At 47.7% G+C, this 17630-nt stretch overlaps 1 protein-coding gene across 1 annotated transcript; it reads left to right on the forward strand.

Moving 5' to 3' along the window:
- The first annotated feature begins 11635 nt into the window (after window positions 1-11635).
- On the forward strand, window positions 11636-13090 carry CBY2 (chibby family member 2). Its single transcript, XM_089899533.1, has 2 exons — window positions 11636-11983; window positions 12068-13090. Exons 1-2 carry the CDS (start codon window positions 11792-11794, stop codon window positions 12932-12934), a joined length of 1059 nt encoding a protein of 352 aa, XP_089755659.1. The 5' UTR covers window positions 11636-11791; the 3' UTR covers window positions 12935-13090.
- Window positions 13091-17630: the final 4540 nt, after the last annotated feature.

Consider the following 17630-nt stretch of genomic DNA (forward strand, 5'->3'; position numbering starts at 1 on the left):
GTGGGGTTGGAGTTCCCCACCTAATGGGAGACTTAAGGTACATAGGAGGGCTCCCACTGACAGCCTCTAGAGGCAAATGATTTGACAGTATTGAGGCCAGGGGACTAGGCTGTCCCTTTCGTGAAGCCCAGTGTCAGCAGTTTCTACATGTGGTCTAATAAAAATATATGTTTGGTCTTTGTTCCCAGTTCCTGGCACAGAGTAACTTAAAACCCTTGGGATTTCTTGAGTGATAGATGTATCTTTTATTATTCGATCACCAAAGGCCAGTGAAATAATCAGTCATGACCATATAATGAAACCTCCATAAAAACCTCTAAACGACAGGGTTTGGAGAGCGTCCGAGTTGGGGAGCACGTGAAGATGCAGAGAGGGTGGTGTGCCCTGTTGGGTATGGAAGCTCTGCCTCCCTCTCCCCTCATACCTTGGCTTAAGCATCTTTTCCATTTGGCTGTTCCTGAGCTGTATGTTTCATTAAAAAAAAAAAAACAAAAAAAAACCCCAAACCTGTATTTGTAAGTAAAGAGTTTTCCTGAGTTCTTTGAGCTCTTCTAGCAAATCATCAAAACTACGAGCCTCTGATTTATAGCTGGTTAGTTAGGAGTACTGGTGGCCCAAGACTTGTGACCGACATCTGAAGTGGGAGCAGTTTTGTGGGACTGAGCCCTTTAACTTGTGGAATCTGGCACCAACTCCAGGTAGGGTGTGTCAGAATTGAAGTATAGGACATCCATTTGGTGTCAGAGAACTGAAGAATAGATTGGTATCAAAAAACATCTCAGACTACATTCTTTCTCTTGGTCTGGCTTTCTTCCTTCTTGAGTAATCCAAGTAGAAGATGCCACCCGTGGAGAGAGGATAGGGGTCTCGGCCCAGCCTGGCAGTGGGGATGTAAATGTCAGCCAGGATGACCAAACAGGGGGCCCGTGTTTGGGCTATTGTGTGTCACACCGACCTTGACCGGCCATGTGGACACAACCAGGGTGAGCTCTTGCTGACCATCAGATGCCTCATTCCCACCTGTGATGCTCAGAGAGAGACCATGAGCCTTGAAAAACATCATATTGTTCTGTGATGTCACCCCTGGAACGTTCTGAGTGTTTTGGTGACCAACTTCTGCATAGGACCTATACCTGGCACCTAACATTGGTATGGCTTTTTACTTGAGATAGAAATAATAATTTTAGAAAATGTAGTAGGTATCAGTATCTCTGCTCCACACACTTTCAGAAAGCTTTTCCATCAACTGTAATACCTGTCTTAATTTCTGTTCAGAGACTGATAAAGCATCGTGTCAGATATCATCTTCACATTCTTTCAGACTCAGATTTTCATAACGTACATAATTAATAAGAGGGGATAAGTGACTAGTAAAAAGTCCTCTGTTTTTCAGGTGAGAAGTTGAGGTCCAGAGGATGGGCTGGGAAGCAGAAATCTACTTATTTCCTCTTTTCCACAGCACTTGAGGCCAAATTTTACAAGAAAAAGAGATACCAGATCTGAAAGCCTAGAAATTCCAATCTGTGGTTCTACCTCAGGTAGGGATAATCACAGAAGGATGCAACCTCTCAGTTTTAGCGAGAATAGCCCTCCTCTGTCAAAACTCTAGCAGGATGTCATAGAAGGAGCAGAGTAGTCAGGGCCTCAGATTCTAGTTCTAGGTCAGCCGCCAGCCAGCTGTGTACCTGGGGGAGGCCACTTAGTCACTCAGCGTCTTGGGTTTCTCATCCCTTGAATGAGCGGGGTGGGTTAGGTGATCTGGGAAGACCTTCCAGCCCTACCACTTAAAGTTTCTGTGACTCTCGGAAATAAGCCAATCTTCTCAAAATTAGATCTTTTGGTGCTTGCTGTTGTACAAGTACTCTGGATTTATGGGGGCAGAATTAGAACTGAGACTTGCAGTCAAAAGCATACGACTGAATCCATGAACCTAGGATGTGGGCTGAGGGGTACAGGGTCATGCGGAGGGGTCAAGAGAATGAAGCCCTGCTGTATACCAAAGACAGAGAGAGTGTAAGAGGGGTGGGCCAGGGGGGTTCAGAATGGAGGCCAATGAACGGGTGACAGGCTGGAGATTCTCAGTTCTCCTCCTGCTAAGCAGCTGTTTCCTGGGAGGGGTCCTCCTGATTGGATTGTTCCTACTGCTGTGTCACAAAGGGGGCAGCCTTGCTTCTCCAGAGTCACCCAAGGCCCTGTTGCAAGATCATGGTGGTGCAACCAGAGGGGCTGAAATGTAGAGTGGAGGAATCCAATGCAGAGGTAACTATCTGAAAGCTCTGTCCAGGGGCGTGTAGGAACAGGATTGATCGCCAGTGGGCATCCTGGGATCTTGGAGAGCATGAAATTAGAGGACACCTGCTGCCTGGGCACATGGGCAGATGTGTCTCATGGGTATACCTGCCAAGGGGGCACAAGTCCTGCGGCAGGTTCCAGATACCTGGCAGGGTACTCTAGGCTGGTGCTTGGGGTGAAGGGGGCATCTATAAGTTTAGATGATCTGAACTGGGCCATCACTAGAGCTGTGAGAGGGACCAGTGTGCTGACTGGACCTCCCCAAATGAGGACTTCTCTGGCGGTCCAGTGGTTAAGACTCTGCACGTCCACTGCAGGGGGCACAGCTTCCATCCCTGGTCGGGGAACTAAGATCCCGCATGCTGCATGGTGTGGCCAAACAAACAAACAAAAACAAAACAAAGCAAAAAACAAGGGGAGGAAGGGAGATTGAGCCCTGATTTGATCATGTGGTGGCACTGGGCCATGCAGTGCGAGGGAGAGATTGTATAGGAACGGGAACTGGGAACCCTAGGAAGCCCACTAGTAATGTCAGAGCTGGAGTTAAAGGCTTGAAGCCAGGTCAGTGCCCACTTCCTCTGCTATGCCGCAAGCTGGGCACATGCCACCTGCTTCTTCCCTTGCTCTTAAGAGATGGTGCCTCTTCTCCGCCCATCTTCACTGCCCACCGTGAGCTCCCTGCGTGTATCTGCCACATTCTGCTTTGTTTTGAGGCTGAGCCCATTCATTTGGGAAGGGGATTGCAGCAGCAGCTCTGTGTCTCCAGAAAGTACCTCTGGCCTCCCAGCTCCCAATCATGCCTGGCGCTTCTCATTTACATTGCACATGCCTATGGTTCACTATTTGTGTTTCACCCTTAGGTCTTTTCAGGTCTTATTGATTTCCAGTTTTTCTTCCTCACATTAAACATTTGTGTTTTCTGATCTATTTCCCTCCAACACATTAACTCGCCAGCCATCAATGTTACTTCCTGCCCAAGCTCTCTGCCCTCCTGGTTCCTTTTGTGCATAATGATTCAGTTCTCACCAGCATTCCCATTTCCCCAGTGAGCGCTATCTGTGAGTTTCATAAAGGCACTGTTTCCTGTGAGATCATTAATGAAGGATCTATACCAGGTCAGAATGAGCTCCCACAGCACCCTCCAGGGCCCCCCTCATCCCTCGCTGTTGCCTTCTCTCAGTCCCCTTTGTTTGGGTTTGTTCTTCAGAAGCTATGGAATCCACCAACAATGCCTGTATCTCTACCAATTCGAATAAGTGTTAGGAGGAAGATTTCAGAAGATTGTGTGTTAAACAATTAGCTGAAACTACCAGATACATGGCAGATGACATCTTCATCCTCTTTGCTGTTAGTGTTACGATTCTACCAAAATCAGTCACACTGACCTGTGAATTAGCCTCTTATCTGTTCGCATTTCTTAAAACCAACATTGACTTTCTCATGGTGCTCAGGAACGGAGTTAATTTAAAACTATGATAATGAGACACTCAGCCTTGTCAACCTGGTCTGAAAATTAGTGGCGGGTCTGGCTTTTCCTTCCAGCATCCTGGGCCTCTCAGCTTCACATGTTTGAAAAGTAACCCCAGATGGTTGAATGTTCTCTGACCGTAACCCTCAGTAATGCTGGCAAAATAGGGCTTTAAAAAACTTGGTCAACAGGCTTGACGTCTGCTGGGAGCATTTGGACGTCTCTTCTGGTCTGTGGTAGCCGTACTTCTCCAGGAGTGGAGAGAACCTCAGCGCATGTCAGCTAAACTGCCTAGTCATTGTCTAGCCCTGTTGCCGAACTATTTAGATGGGAGGCCAGCAGCCCCAGAAATTCCAGCCCAGAAGGTCCCACTCAGAGTCCTGGTCCTTAGACACCCCTTAGCATCAGAGAGAGACTTTGGTCTTATCACCTCTCCTTTGCCTTTGCCCTGCCCGCCCTTTAACTGGCTTTTCCTCCTCCACGGTCTCCACTTGCCACGCACAATGCTGGTGATCTGACAGAAGCACATAGTTGGTGATTTCATGCATTTTCCTTCTAGGACCAAATGCATTTAAAAAGGAGATGCAGTGGTTGAGAGTCTGCCTGCTAATGCAGGGGACACGGGTTCGAGCCCTGGTCTGGGAAGATCCCACATGCTGCAGAGCAACTAGGCCCGTGAGCCACAACTACTGAGCCTGCGTGTCTGGAGCCTGTGCTCCGCAACGGGAGAGGCTGTGACAATGAGAGGCCCACAAAAAAAGGAGATGCCAGGCCTGATGTTAAGGACGGATTCCCAACCATAGGTGGGATTCAGGCACCGATGAGGGAGATGTTGGTGCCCAGGGCCCTTCCTGGATCCTCAGCACTAATGCATCTTACTTAGGTCACAAGTGGGAGCACATTGCCCCTGAGGGCAGAGTCTCTTGGTCACCTTCCTAACAAAGCCAGATGCGAGGTGTGATGAGCGCCATGGCCATTTGTCTTCCCCTCCTGCATCCTTTCTCATATCCCGTTCTTTCATGAGGAAGCCCCCTTCTTCCTCTCCCACCTACTGGGTCTGCATCCACATGTGAGGGTGTTTCCCACAGGTCAAGGAAGAGACCGTCCTTTCCTTCACGGGGAAACCAGGCCAGGCTTCTTTGGGGGCTTGAATCAGGCTGCTGTAGACTCCGCCTCCTAGGCTGAAGAGAACTTTCGGGGGTGTTCCAGGAGCTTTTTCTTGGCCCAGACCTCTTGGTGGGGCTCAACGACATCAAGGACAGATTAGTTTAGCCCATGAAACCAACCCAGTGATACCACTGGTTTAGGAGACCCACCAAGAAGGAGCTGGCTTCAAACATTGGCTAAGGGGGCCTGGGATGTTTTACCTCGAGGGTTTGCTTATCAGATGCTCACTTTTTGCAAAGTCCTTTTGTAAAGAAATACATCAGCATTTGCTATAGTGTTTTGGACCAGGAATGTTTAGGCTTTACTAGTAGAGCTGGCCATCTGTTTGGTCTTTTTAAAAAGTTTTTAGCTCCGCGGCATGTGGGATGTTAATTCCCCGAGCAGGGATCGAACCCGCGCCCCCTGCATTGGAAGTGAGGAGTCTTAACCACTGGGCCGCCCGGGAAGCCCCTGTTTGGTCTTTATGACAGCTTACCGACCACTTTCTTAGCATCTCACACCAGCACCAGGAACAGGGCAGAGCAGCTACATGGGGGTTCATTTTAGAGGTGACATTCAGAGAAGTTAAGCGGCTTTCACAAGAGCAGTCAAAGATGGGACTTTTAAGCCCAAAGCTACTGGGAATTTAAGACCTCTAGCCTCACTGGATTATAGGTTCAAGATGGCAGTGTGGACCACCAGCATGTTTGTGTGCAGAGGACAGCTTCCTTTAGGGACTGTGTAGATGGGCATGGGGAAAACCCCATGATGTAAAAGCTCTGCAGTTTAAAAATGTGAATTGAAATGTGGATACGGCTTTCCTAAATAGACTAAAAATATTAAGGTAAACAAAATCACCACTTTTGAGGGCCCAAAATAGTATAATGTTAACAGTTTTGTGTAGTTCAGTCTGATATCTCCTCCTTACCTTTCAGTGCACTTTGGTTGATTAGTGCATTGGCAAGGACTCATTACACCTCCAGTGTATGTGAAATGTGTTGTTCTAACTTCCAGGACTAGGGATGTCAAAAAAAAGTAAGGGACGGGTCACTGTGCTCAGATAATTACAATTTATTCATCTGGGGACAAGATGGGACAAGACGTATGAGAATCACTGCAAAGGAATGATATCAACACACATGCAAAATAAAATATCTGGGCATTATGAAGAGCTAGAATGAGCCTGCAGTTTGGAGTCAGATATCCTGGTTTTAAACCCTTGCTGGCTATGTGATCTTTGGTGGAACCATGGTAGCTCTTTTCAGTAAGATATTACTTATGACTATGGAAATCAGTTAGCATATCATCACATAATAGTCATTCAGTGTTACTTCCTTTTCCTTGCTCTATACAATAGAAGGAAATGCTAAGCAACTTCTCTTCTGAATTCACAGTAACCATTCTTGCATGTCTGTAGCTCTCTATAAACAAAGAAGATGTCACATATTCTCCTTTTATTTTTGAACTCTACAACAAAGTGTCTGAAATAAATAGGGCAGATATTAGTAAAACTGCTGTGGATGGTTGCACAGGTTGTGCACTGCAACACCAGTTGTGAATGGCACCCTCTAGAGCTGGGCATTGTACAGCCTGCACAAACATAGGGAGTGGCTCTGAATCATGCTAGCATCCACATTTTCTAGATATGGAAACTGAGGCAGAGAAATTAAGTGATTTTGTAAAGGCTATGCACTAATACAGCACAGACCCAGGACTCTTTTCAGTTTTATGATGTCCAGTCCCCTGTTCCCCATACTGTACTGCCAGAATTAATGCTTGCTGCACGTCAACCTCCCTCACTTACCCCAAGAAATAATGGTTGCTATGCATTGATTTTCAAATTGATTGGAAGTTCCCTGAGAACAGATGCCAAATTAATGTTAGTTGATTCATTGACATAAATGTGATTTGGTGCAAGAATGTTTAGAGTGGGAATAGATTAGGGTGAGAAGTTTTCACAAGGCCAAGAAAGAGATTTCCTTGGAGGACTAATAAGTCCAGCTAGGTCTGATTGGAATCAGGGAAATATGGGAAAGAAAGAATTTGTCTTGCCTCAATCCCTTCCCAAAGTTTAAGCATGATTCTTGGTATATCTGAAATCGTGTATATTTAGTATTTTCCCTTAGATGGTCTCATTTTCAAAAAAAGAAAAGATGCTGCTCTACTTTAGCCTCATCTTAATCCTATCCATAGGATTGTGGGTTTGATAAAATAGGTATATTTTTCCAATACCCATTAAAATAAATATATGACTTAAAATTTTTACAGTATTTAAGTGTTTTATCTAAGAAACTAGGCCATGAGGCAGTGCTGGACTTGGCCACCTTCTGGGTCCTGTCTGGGTGATAAGAGGAAGGATAGAAGGACTTAGTCATAAGAGGAGCGTTTGGTCTCTTGGTTAAGGAGGTAAAGGAGACCTATCAGCCCATCAGCATTTTCTGGATTAGGTGCGTGGGCACGGAACAGAGACAGCACAGGACTTGCTTGGAAAGTGTTGGTCATTTAAGGGAGGGGACATGATGTCAGCTAGGTTGATAAAAGAGGACTGCTGGGGCCATAGTGGTGCCAGTTTATAAACATGGATCCCTTCGACCAGAGGAAGTTAGACAAGAGGATATTAGAGATAATGCTACTGACCTTTCATTATACAGAAGTGGAAACCAAGGTCAGAGGGTTAGAGGATGTAACCGAGGTCACCCAATGGCATGCATAAGGACAAGGGCCCAAATACCCAAATTGTCTATATAGCTAGGGATCCGCCACCCACATGTTAAGTTTTTATTTAGTGCCTTTATGTTGAGGGGATAGTTGAAAATCCCTTGGGTACCCAGTTCAGGATATGGATGTAAAATAAAGGCAGCTGACTGAGTAGGGTGATTTAAAGGCCATCAAGGATACTATGAACAGGTATAAAGCACCAGAGGTTTCTCTTTGGTTGTTCACCTGGATAAGGAAGACTATCTTTCTGATAGAAATCAATTATAAAAAAGAAATGAGAGGGCTTCCCTGGTGGCGCAGTGGTTGAGAGTCCACCTGCCGATGCAGTGGACACGGGTTCGTGCCTCGGTCCAGGAAGATCCCACATGCCATGGAGCGGCTGGGCCCGTGAGCCATGGCCGCTGAGCCTGCGCTCCCGGAGCCTGTGCTCCGTAACGGGGAGAGGCCACAGCAGTGAGAGGCCCGCATACCGCAAAAAAAAAAGAAAAAGAAAAAGAAAAAGAAATGAGAGAGTTGGGGAAATCTGAATCAGTATTTGTTGATATTAAGGGATCATTGTTAAATTTTAAAGGGAAGATAATGGTATTGTGGTTTTGTTAAAAAAAATACACATTGATGTATTTATGGATAAAACAGCACAGTGTCTATACTTTGCTTTGAAATAACCCAGCGGTAGGGGAGTGGTTCTGGAATTGGATGAAGGTATAGATGAAGCAGGTGTGGCCTTGATTTGATAACTGCCGAAGCTGGGTACATGGAAATTTATTAGACTATCCTCTCTCTTTTTGTGTATGTTTGAAATTTTCCATAATAAAAAGTCCCCAAGCAGTGAAAGTCCTTTGCTTAATTCATGGAGATTTCCTACATGTGTGCTTTACATATATAAGTTCAGGGAGCCAGAACTGGATTTGTGACTTACTGAGTGAACTGGTGCTGGTTATTTAACTTCTCTGAGTTTTAGTTTCTCCATCTGTAAAATGGGAATAATAACACCTTATTAAATCAGTGTTGTGAAGATTAAATGAATTCAGCAGCGCAAAACTTCTTCCCTTTCTTTCTCTTGATGGGTATACACATCATGGATTAAAACTACATTTTCCATAGTAACATCTTCAAGAGCAGGATATTACTGCTGAGACGGATTCCTGTAGTGCTTCATCTTTGGAGGATGAAGAGGACCTCTCAAGATTTACTCCTTATTGACCTTGGCTAATCTTCCCAGTCTGGGATCAAGGCACCTTAAATTTATAAGGAAACGGTCTGGGCTCTTCACAATGGGGTTCATTCTGATCACAGGTTCAGCCACAAGAGCCATTGTGCTTCTCCCATTGAGAAAGATGAAAACCATGGGGGCTGGATTTATTTAAAATGAATAAGGTTCTGATTGCAGAATGTCCCTGCACCTTCGCTCTCTGGAAGATTAAGCACAGCCTTACAAAGTTAATGAAGTGCTTATTGGAAAGTTAATAGCATAGAATCATGCCTTCTATTTATCTAGCTCTTTGGGTCTTAAAGAATTCTAACCAACTTTATACGCTGTACAAATTATATATCTCTATATATGCCTACATATATATAATGTGAATAACCTGACTTGTTTTCTATCTTCTCTATCTGTAAAATTTTGAAAATAACCTAAGAAACGAGAAATTAATATTTGGAGAGCCTTGCAGTGTACTTGGATGAAATGCTTTTGGTGTATTTAGAAGCAGCTCTCATGATCTTAATTTTATTTAAATTAATTGCTGCAATTGTTATCTCTTCTCCAGGATGCATCCCCCTTGTTCACTGCTTTTTGAATTCATCTCAGAATTCCTCCATTAGTGAAATCTCCTTTTCTTGGTAACAATACCTTACATTTACATTTCTTACATGTAAGATGGCACCTGGCAGTTTTAAAAACACTTACATTTCTGTGGCACCTGGCAGTTTTAAAAACACTTTTGCATTCATTATCTCATTTAATCCTCACAACGGTGTTGTGAACTAAGCAGGGCACGTGTTATTATTTCCATTTGACAGGTACAATTTGCTGACTTTCAGTGTTGGAAGGTGGTGCCTTTAAGGTCACAGAGTCTGACTCTCTTTCGTACTAGTGAAAATCTGGGTCTCAGAGAGGGTGAGAGCTCTCTAGTTCCACGCTGCCCATCAGCAACAGAACCGGGATGAGCATCTGTGTGACCCCAGTCTTGACCCCTTGGCCTTCAGCCCTGGTGTAACCCTCACCTGAGCAAACTGCATTCTACCTGGCTCAGAGCAGTTCTGACCCCCGGAAGCCAGAATCACCGGAGGGAGCTGGTTAGAAATACAGATGGATGAGTGAATGAGTGAATGAGGCTTGTAAGTAAAGGCTCCAAAATGTGCATTTAAAACGCACTTAGCTTATTCTTCTATATTGAGAAGTGTGACAGTGGTTTGTTGGGTTTAAGCTCTGTGGCTCCGACCCTCTTTTTATGTGGTGGTTTTGAGGTGCGTGGCCACCATCATGAATTCCTCTGTATGAATTCCTTGGTATCCTTTGATGTCTTCACTGCCACACGTTGAACTCCCATTGCTCGGTTATATGTCTGTGATGGTGCCCTTCCTTTCCAAAATTATCAGCTGGACTCTGTTTTAAGCTTAGCACCATGTTGGCTGGTGTTAAAGGGGCTGTGGGACTTACCAGTAGCACTGCCATTTGGGACAATGTGAGTGGCTGTTGGGTGATGCCAATTGTGGGTACACATCTATAGCTCCGGTAGCTGGAGAACGGTGTTTATTCTTCCTCTAGGGTGACAGAAGTGTGCCAGAACCCGTGCTTAGTGCTTTCATACATTACCTCTTTTCATCCTAAAAAATTTCTATGAGGCAAGGCAGTAGGTGCAGTTACCCCAATTTGAAAGCCTGGTAACTAAAGCTCACATAATTTGTCCATGTTCTTATAACTAATCAAATAATGGGGCGAGGACTCAAACAGTTGGTTGATTCCAATATCGATGCCTTTATACTCCATGATATATTCTTTTTTTTTTTTTTTTTTTTTTTTGCGGTACGCGGGCCTCTTACTGTTGTGGCTTCTCCCGTTGCGGAGCACAGGCTCCTGACACGCAGGCTCAGTGGCCATGGCTCACGGGCCCAGCCACTCCGCAGCATGTGGGATCTTCCCGGACCGGGGCACGAGCCCTTGTCCCCTGCATCGGCAGGCGGACTCTCAACCACTGCGCCACCAGGGAAGCCCCATGATATATTCTTGATTCTCATTATTCATGGATTCCGTATTTGTGAATCTGCCTAAATTTTTTTCACTAAAATTAGTTTGCAGCCCCAAAATCAATACTTGTCTCACTTTCATGATTATTCATAGACATGCTCAGAATGATGAAAAATTTGAGTTACCTGATGCACACATTTCCAGTTGGAGGTGCCTTCTTGTTTCAGCTCTCAGACTGTAAAAGTATCCTTTTCACAGTTTATTTAGTGTCACTGTTTTCACACTCTTGTGCTTTTTGTTGGTGTTTCTCTGTCTAAAATGGCCCTCAAGCATAGCGCTGCAGTGCTGTCTAGTCGTCCTAAGCACCAGAAGGCAGTGATGTGATGTGCCTTACAGAGAAAACACCTGCTAGGTAAGCTTCCTTCCCGCATGAGTCACAGTGCTGTTGACCGCAAGTTCAATGTAATGAATCAAAAGTACATTTAAAATAAGGTGTCTTTCAACAGCAGACAAAGTTATTTATTGATTGGTTGAGGAAAATGTGACCAGAGGCTAGCAGAAACCTAACGCCGTGCATCTCTTTGGAGCAATGGTACAGTAGTCGCGAATTGTGTGTTCGCGGGACTTCATAGAACCGCGAATAACGAGGACCGATGTCATTTCCTCGCGAGGAACCCAAGAGGCCAAGTGCAAAGGCGCCCTCTGTGGCCAGTCCAGACCTCCAGACAGGGTTTCTTGTGGGGTCTCCCGGCCTCTCATGTGGTCAGCCAGCCTCGGGTGCGTCAGCTCCTTCGCTAACTCTGGGCTTCCCTGTTCTCTCCCGCAGAGGGGTACAGCCGAGCCCTTCCTGAGGCTCCACAACTTGCACCCCACCCCGCGCTGGGCCAGGCAGGACCGCCCTGCCCAGGCTGAGCCGCCGGGCGGTCAGCCAGCACTCCTACCTGCCGAACCGCTTCCCCTCCGTGCCCCTGGACCCCATGGAAAGCCCCACCTCCCAGGCGGACCTGGAGCTGGACTACAACCCTCCCCGCGTGCAGCTCAGCGACGAGACGTTCGTCTTCCAGGACGGGCGGTGGGTGAGTGAGAACTGTCGCCTGCAGTCCCCGTACTTCTCCCCGTCCTCGTCCTTCCACCACAAGCTGCACCACAAGCGGCTGGCCAAGGAGTGCGTGCGGCAGGAGGAGAACAAGTCCCTGCACGCGGAGAACCAGTCCCTGCGCGTGGAGAACCAGTCCCTGCGCGCGGAGAACCAGTCCCTGCGCGCGGAGAACCAGTCCCTGCGCGCGGAGAACCAGTCCTTGCGCGCGGAAAACCGCACGCTCCGCGAGGAGAGCAAGATCCTGCAGGTCCTATGGGAGGTGCACCAGGCCGCACTGGGCCGCGAGGACGGCCGGGCCTCCTCGCCACTGCTGCATAAGGACAACGCCTCGTCCCTGGAGGCGGCGAAGAAGGACCCGGACCTGCAGGTGCACGGCGGCCGGGAGAGCAGCACCCTGCAGCTCCTCCGGGAGGAGAACCGGGCCCTGCAGCAGCCGCTGGAGCAGAGAAAGGCCTACTGGGCCCAGCCGGACGAGAAGGCGGCCTCGACCGAGATCAAACCGGCCCCCTCGCCCCATGAGGCGCCCCACGGGCTGCTGCCGGACCAGGGCGCGGGCCTCTCCTCCCCCTTCGAGGAGCCCAAGGGCCCCCAGGCCCCGCAGGAGGACTCCAAGACGCTCCGGGCCCTGCACGAGATGCTCAGCAACCTGTCGGGGCAGCCCAGGGAGGAGGCGGGCAAGGCGGGCCCGGGCCTGCCCGACGGCGGCCAGTCCCTGGAGCTGCTGCGGGAGATGAGCCAGGCGCTGCAGGCGCTGCAGAAGGAGAACCAGAACCTGCAGGCCCTCCGCGAGGAGAACCGGCTCCTGCAGGAGGAGAACCGGGCGCTGCACGTGCTGCGCGAGGAGCACCGCATTTTCCAGGAGAGCAAGGCGCTGTGGGAGAACAACAAGCTGAAGCTCCAGCAGAAGCTGGTCATCGACACGGTGACCGAGGTCACCGCCCGGATGGAGCTGCTCATCGAGGAGCTGTACGCCTTCATCCCGACCAAGAACAAAGACCCCAAGAAGCCCCGCAGGGTCTGAGGCTCCCCGTCCGAGCCGCACCGAAGCCCAGAGCTGGGCCACCAAACGGCATCGCCCGCCTTCCCGTGGTCGCCTCGCCTGCCTCCACCAGCTGGTGCCCGTGCAAGAGCAAGAACGAGTGGCCTGGTCAACTCAGAGAAGCAATAAAGGCGTGAGAAGGCGAGGGCCGCTAATCGCGCGTGCTGCTCTGCTTTCTTTCTCATTTTTCTTTCTTTTGAGCACTTGCGGGCTCACGGCAAAATGGAGCAGAAAGTACAGAGATTTACCACATAACCCTCTACCCCACACACCAACCGGCAGCCTCCCCGCTATATCAACATCATCCGCCAGAGGGCGCACTTGTTACAACTGATGAACCTGCACTGACACATCATTATCACCCAAAGCCACGGTTCACATTAGGGTTCACTCTGGGTGGGTTCATTCTATGGGATGGACCAGCGTATTTACAGAGTATATTCACGGCCCTAGAACTCCTTTGTGCTCTGCCTGTTCATCCTTCCCTGCCTCCCACCCCCGGCAACCACTGATCTTTTTACTGTCCACATGGCTTTGCCTTTTCTAGAGTATCACATAGTTGGAATCATACAGTAGGCAGGCTTTTCAGCAGCAGGCATTTCAGTCTCCTCCATGTCTTTTCATGGCTTGATAGCTCGTTTCTTTTTAATGCTGAATGCTGTTCCCTTGTCTGAATTTACTGCAGTGTGTTTATCCATTCACCTATCAAAGGACTTCTTGTCTACTTCCAAGTTTTGGCAATTACGAATCTGGCTTCCTTTTCTTCTTTTTTCGCTTGTCTCTTCCTTATCTCAGCCTTCATTATCATCTGTTTTTCATTTCCTCCCTTTTTCCTTCCTTGTTTTTCTCCTCTTCTGTCCTTCTTGCTCTCTCATCGTCTGATGAGGTCATAGTGTGGAGGAGAGGATGCGGGAGTAGAGCCCACTCAAGGCCAGGACTTTTCACCTGGGCTGCTGGCGACACTGGGCTGGAAAGCTCTGTCTAGGGCTGTCGCGTGTGTTGTAGGATGTTTAGCAGCATCCCTGGCCTTTGCCCACTAGATGCCAGGAACAGCCACCTGACCCCCAGCTGTGATAAGCAAGTGTTTCTAGGCTTTGTCAAATGGCCCCCGGGGGTGGGAGGTAAAACACCTGCCCCACTCCCAACACTGCTCTCAGAGAATCTTCCTGGAAACAACAGCCCTTGAAATGCTCTGAGAAAGTGAAGGTTTCCATGAGGGGAAGACAATCCTTTCGGGCAGATTCATGATCACACTGCAGCTTAAAGGGTCTCAGAGGTCCTGCGATGAAGAAAACCGCTTATCTTCGGTGAACCCAGAATTGACCAATTTTATCTGATCTTGAAATCTCTTTTTTTCTTTGAAATCTCTGTTTATGTGACTCTGCTGATCACCCAGTTTGGGAAGGGGTGCCCTGTGCACTCCCGATGCCTAGACTTGCCTTCCTGTCCAGTAGAGGCTCAAGACTGGGTGTCCTGGGCCCCAATTCCCATTTCAAAGGCGGACATACTTTAGAACCAAGAGGTTGAAAGGTAACCTCAGGGGACTGCAGGAGGGAGGTGGACAGAGGTTCCCCAAAGTTCGCTGTGGAGTAGAGTCACCTCAGGGTCTTTGAAAAATACTGATGCCTGGACTCCACCCCCAGACGTTCTGACTTATATGGTCTTGGGTAGGACTGGACATCGGGAGGGTTAAAAGCTCTCTAGGTGGTTCCAATATGCAGCACAGCTGAGGAACCACCATGGTAAGGTGAGCTAAGACACCTGATTCTCAATAGAATGCTCCATTCTCTAGTCATGGGTATAAGTGAGTAGGTGCATGTGAGGGCAAAGAGTTTACTCAATTTGCTGATGGAAAACTAATTGTGACGGATGTGAGCTTGAGACTGGAATGTCCTTACTCCTAACCCATTGTTCACGCTGGCTCGATTTCTGAGCTGTGAGCAAATTCCAGAAGGTGAGCCAAAGGCAGCAGCCCACACCTGCAGAGCTCTTCGCCCATCACTTTTCACTAGATGTGACCCCCGTGATCCTCGCCACCTGCATGGTAGGCATTTATCGTTCCTCGTACGGCTCTGACACTAACATGCTACGTGATTTGCCAAAGGCTATAGCCAGCTAGGAAGAGCCGAACTGGGGCTTCAGCACAGACCTAATGGTGGTGGATCTCAGACTCCTATTAGATCACATTGCCAAGTAAACCTGGGCTCCAGAAAGTGAAGTTTAACAATGGTTTTGGTGCCTGTTTTCCAGATTTAGGAACTCGAGTCTTATCAGAATAGCATCAGAAATTCCAAATGAGGGAGAACAGAGTACTTCCTCTCTCCAGGCAGTGACAACATATCTAATCGTACACAAGGGTGGAAGGTGACTCATGGGCATGCAGAGGCCACGTCATTTATTCCCCTGTTGCCGCCAAAATCTGTTAAATAGGAAGTTGTTGCTCATGGGCCTCTGGCCCTTTGTAGTTTTTCCCTTCTGAACTTGGTAAATGCATCATGCCGGGCATCATGAACTGGTCCCTGGTGCCAAGGAGGTTAGGGACCACTGCCATACTTCGTTTAAGTCAATGTACTAACCCCAGGGTGTAGGGCTTTTTTCATTTTCGTTTCTTGGTGAAACCAAATTGATTTCTGTGATTCTAGACAACTGGAAGGCACGCTGTCACCATGTTTGTGTTACAAATATTTAACTTTGAGTAAGCTATCTAACAGCAGTCGGAGGGTTTCTTGCAAGCTGAGGGAGCTCGGAGGACTTAATACTATTTAACACTGTGAACTTTCTCTGTCATGCAGGATCTAAATGGGTGAAAATTTAGCAAGATTAACCATAAAATGTTATTTTTATGGAGTGGGGGAGCTTTACTTCAAAACAGTGTTTCATTGTGTAGTGCAATCTGTCACAGATTAGCTAACATCCAGCGGCGGCTAACCTCTTGGAGAACAGAGTGAAATTGCATTCTTCGTGGAGAGCTTCCTTTAAGCATCTCTGCTCCTTTTCCAGCTCTTTCTGTTGCCTCCGGGTCCACCCTGAAGTCCTTCTCTAATGGCCAAGTTTGTTTTCTCTATGCAAGTCAGGTCTTGGCTCCAAGCTTCTAGGGTTTGCCTTTAGAGAGCTAAGCATGCTGCCTTTCCTAGCCTCTCTCATGTGGCCTTGGCTTGGCTGGCTGGCACTCTTGGTTGCTGGAATCCACTATAATCCTCCTGCTGAACTGCCTGACTCCTGGCCGTCGGCCTATTTTGTGCTTGTAAATTGAGGGTCAGGTCAAATAGGGAAAATTCACAACCTTAAACTAGTATTTAGTTCATGGAAACTAAAGAATTAGAACGAATTTTTTCAATAGGAAAATCATCTGTGTGAGACTAATCCTTCGGCCATAGGAATCAGAATCAAAACAATTGTGGAGAAAATCTGGTAGGCTTTTGTACGCTCAGATTCTGTTCTTGAACTCTCCCCTTTTCTAAGGACTTTTCATAAAGTGGAGTGACCTCCACCTGCCTGTCGGGAATGCTTGCAGGAGCCAAGTGGTAGGTCGGACAGCATGGGAAGCAGCTGGGAGCTGGGCGCGTTGGGGTAAGGTGTCTGATGGAGGAAGTTGAAGAGCCTTATCAATAACCATCATTATGGGCTTCCCTGGTGGCGCAGTGGTTGAGAGTCCGCCTGCCGATGCAGGGTACACAGGTTCGTGCCCCGGTCTGGGAGGATCCCACATGCCGTGGAGCGGCTGGGCCTGTGAGCCATGGCCGCCGAGCCTGCGCGTCCGGAGCCTGTGCTCTGCAACGGGAGAGGCTACAACAGTGAGAGGCCCGCGTACAGCAAAAAAAAAAAAAAAAGTAACCATCGTTATATTGTCCCCTGAGTTGAATTTCTGAATCATCAGATGGGAAATGGCTTCCACCGAGAAACCAGTCAATGTTAGAATATCCTGGATATGCCAAGAGCAGCTACTGGAAACTGCATTCTTTCTGTTCATAACATTGAGTCCCTGAGTTATTTGCAGCAGACAGCACAGTTTGTGCTTGGAGCTGCCCACCGCCCTCCTCATTCACATGCAAGTCTTCTTCAGCTTGAGCTCTTGTCAGTATCTCTGGGTAAACAGTTCTTTCCAGATTCCTTACCCCCTTTGTTCATTCAAACAATGGCCTTTGTGACCAAAAACAAAGTTAGGAGCAGGTGACAGATTATTTTTAATGCTGTCAAGACAAGTGGCTGTTTCATTTATGACATGTTCTCCCTCCAAGCCCGCCTTTATTCTTTGCAAATAGGGTGATTCAGAGCTCTCCATCAGGAACCCTTGCACCGTGGGAAGACTAAATCCTAAACCCTTTTCAGAAATCGGTCAGTTGTCGCTCAGTAAACACTGTGAGGGATGGACTAGAACTTCCTGGTTGTCAGTTACTTTTCGTGGACCTATGGTCAGGTTGTCCTCACCTTTTCCCTTTCCTTCACTCATTCAGCCAGTTGTCAGGTCCTGCTGGTGTTACCTCCTAAATAGCCCTTGAATGCTACCTCTCTCTGTTCCCATGGGTGTAACCCTAGTCCCGGCCACCGTCATCTCCTGGGTGACTGCTCCAAGTCTGAGTTTATCTCCATATGGACAAGGTTACTTTCAGCCCATTCTTCATATTGCAGCCAGACTGATTTTGTTATATATGTGAACGTTATATTATTTCCTTATTTA

The sequence above is a fragment of the Delphinapterus leucas genome, chromosome 18 (assembly GCF_059928025.1).
Source record: "Delphinapterus leucas isolate spDelLeu-1000000601 "Yukka" chromosome 18, BTC_Dleu_Yukka2, whole genome shotgun sequence".
NCBI classification, from domain to species: Eukaryota; Metazoa; Chordata; class Mammalia; order Artiodactyla; family Monodontidae; genus Delphinapterus; species Delphinapterus leucas.

Excerpts from the sequence above, each read along its gene's own strand:
- CBY2 (XM_089899533.1), top strand. The coding sequence starts at position 11,792 with ATGGAAAGCCCCACCTCCCAGGCGGACCTGGAGCTGGACTACAACCCT. Across the intron at positions 11,984-12,067 it reads AGCGGCTGGCCAAGGAGTGC|TCCCTGCGCGCGGAGAACCA; the intron begins GTGCGGCAGGAG and ends GCGGAGAACCAG.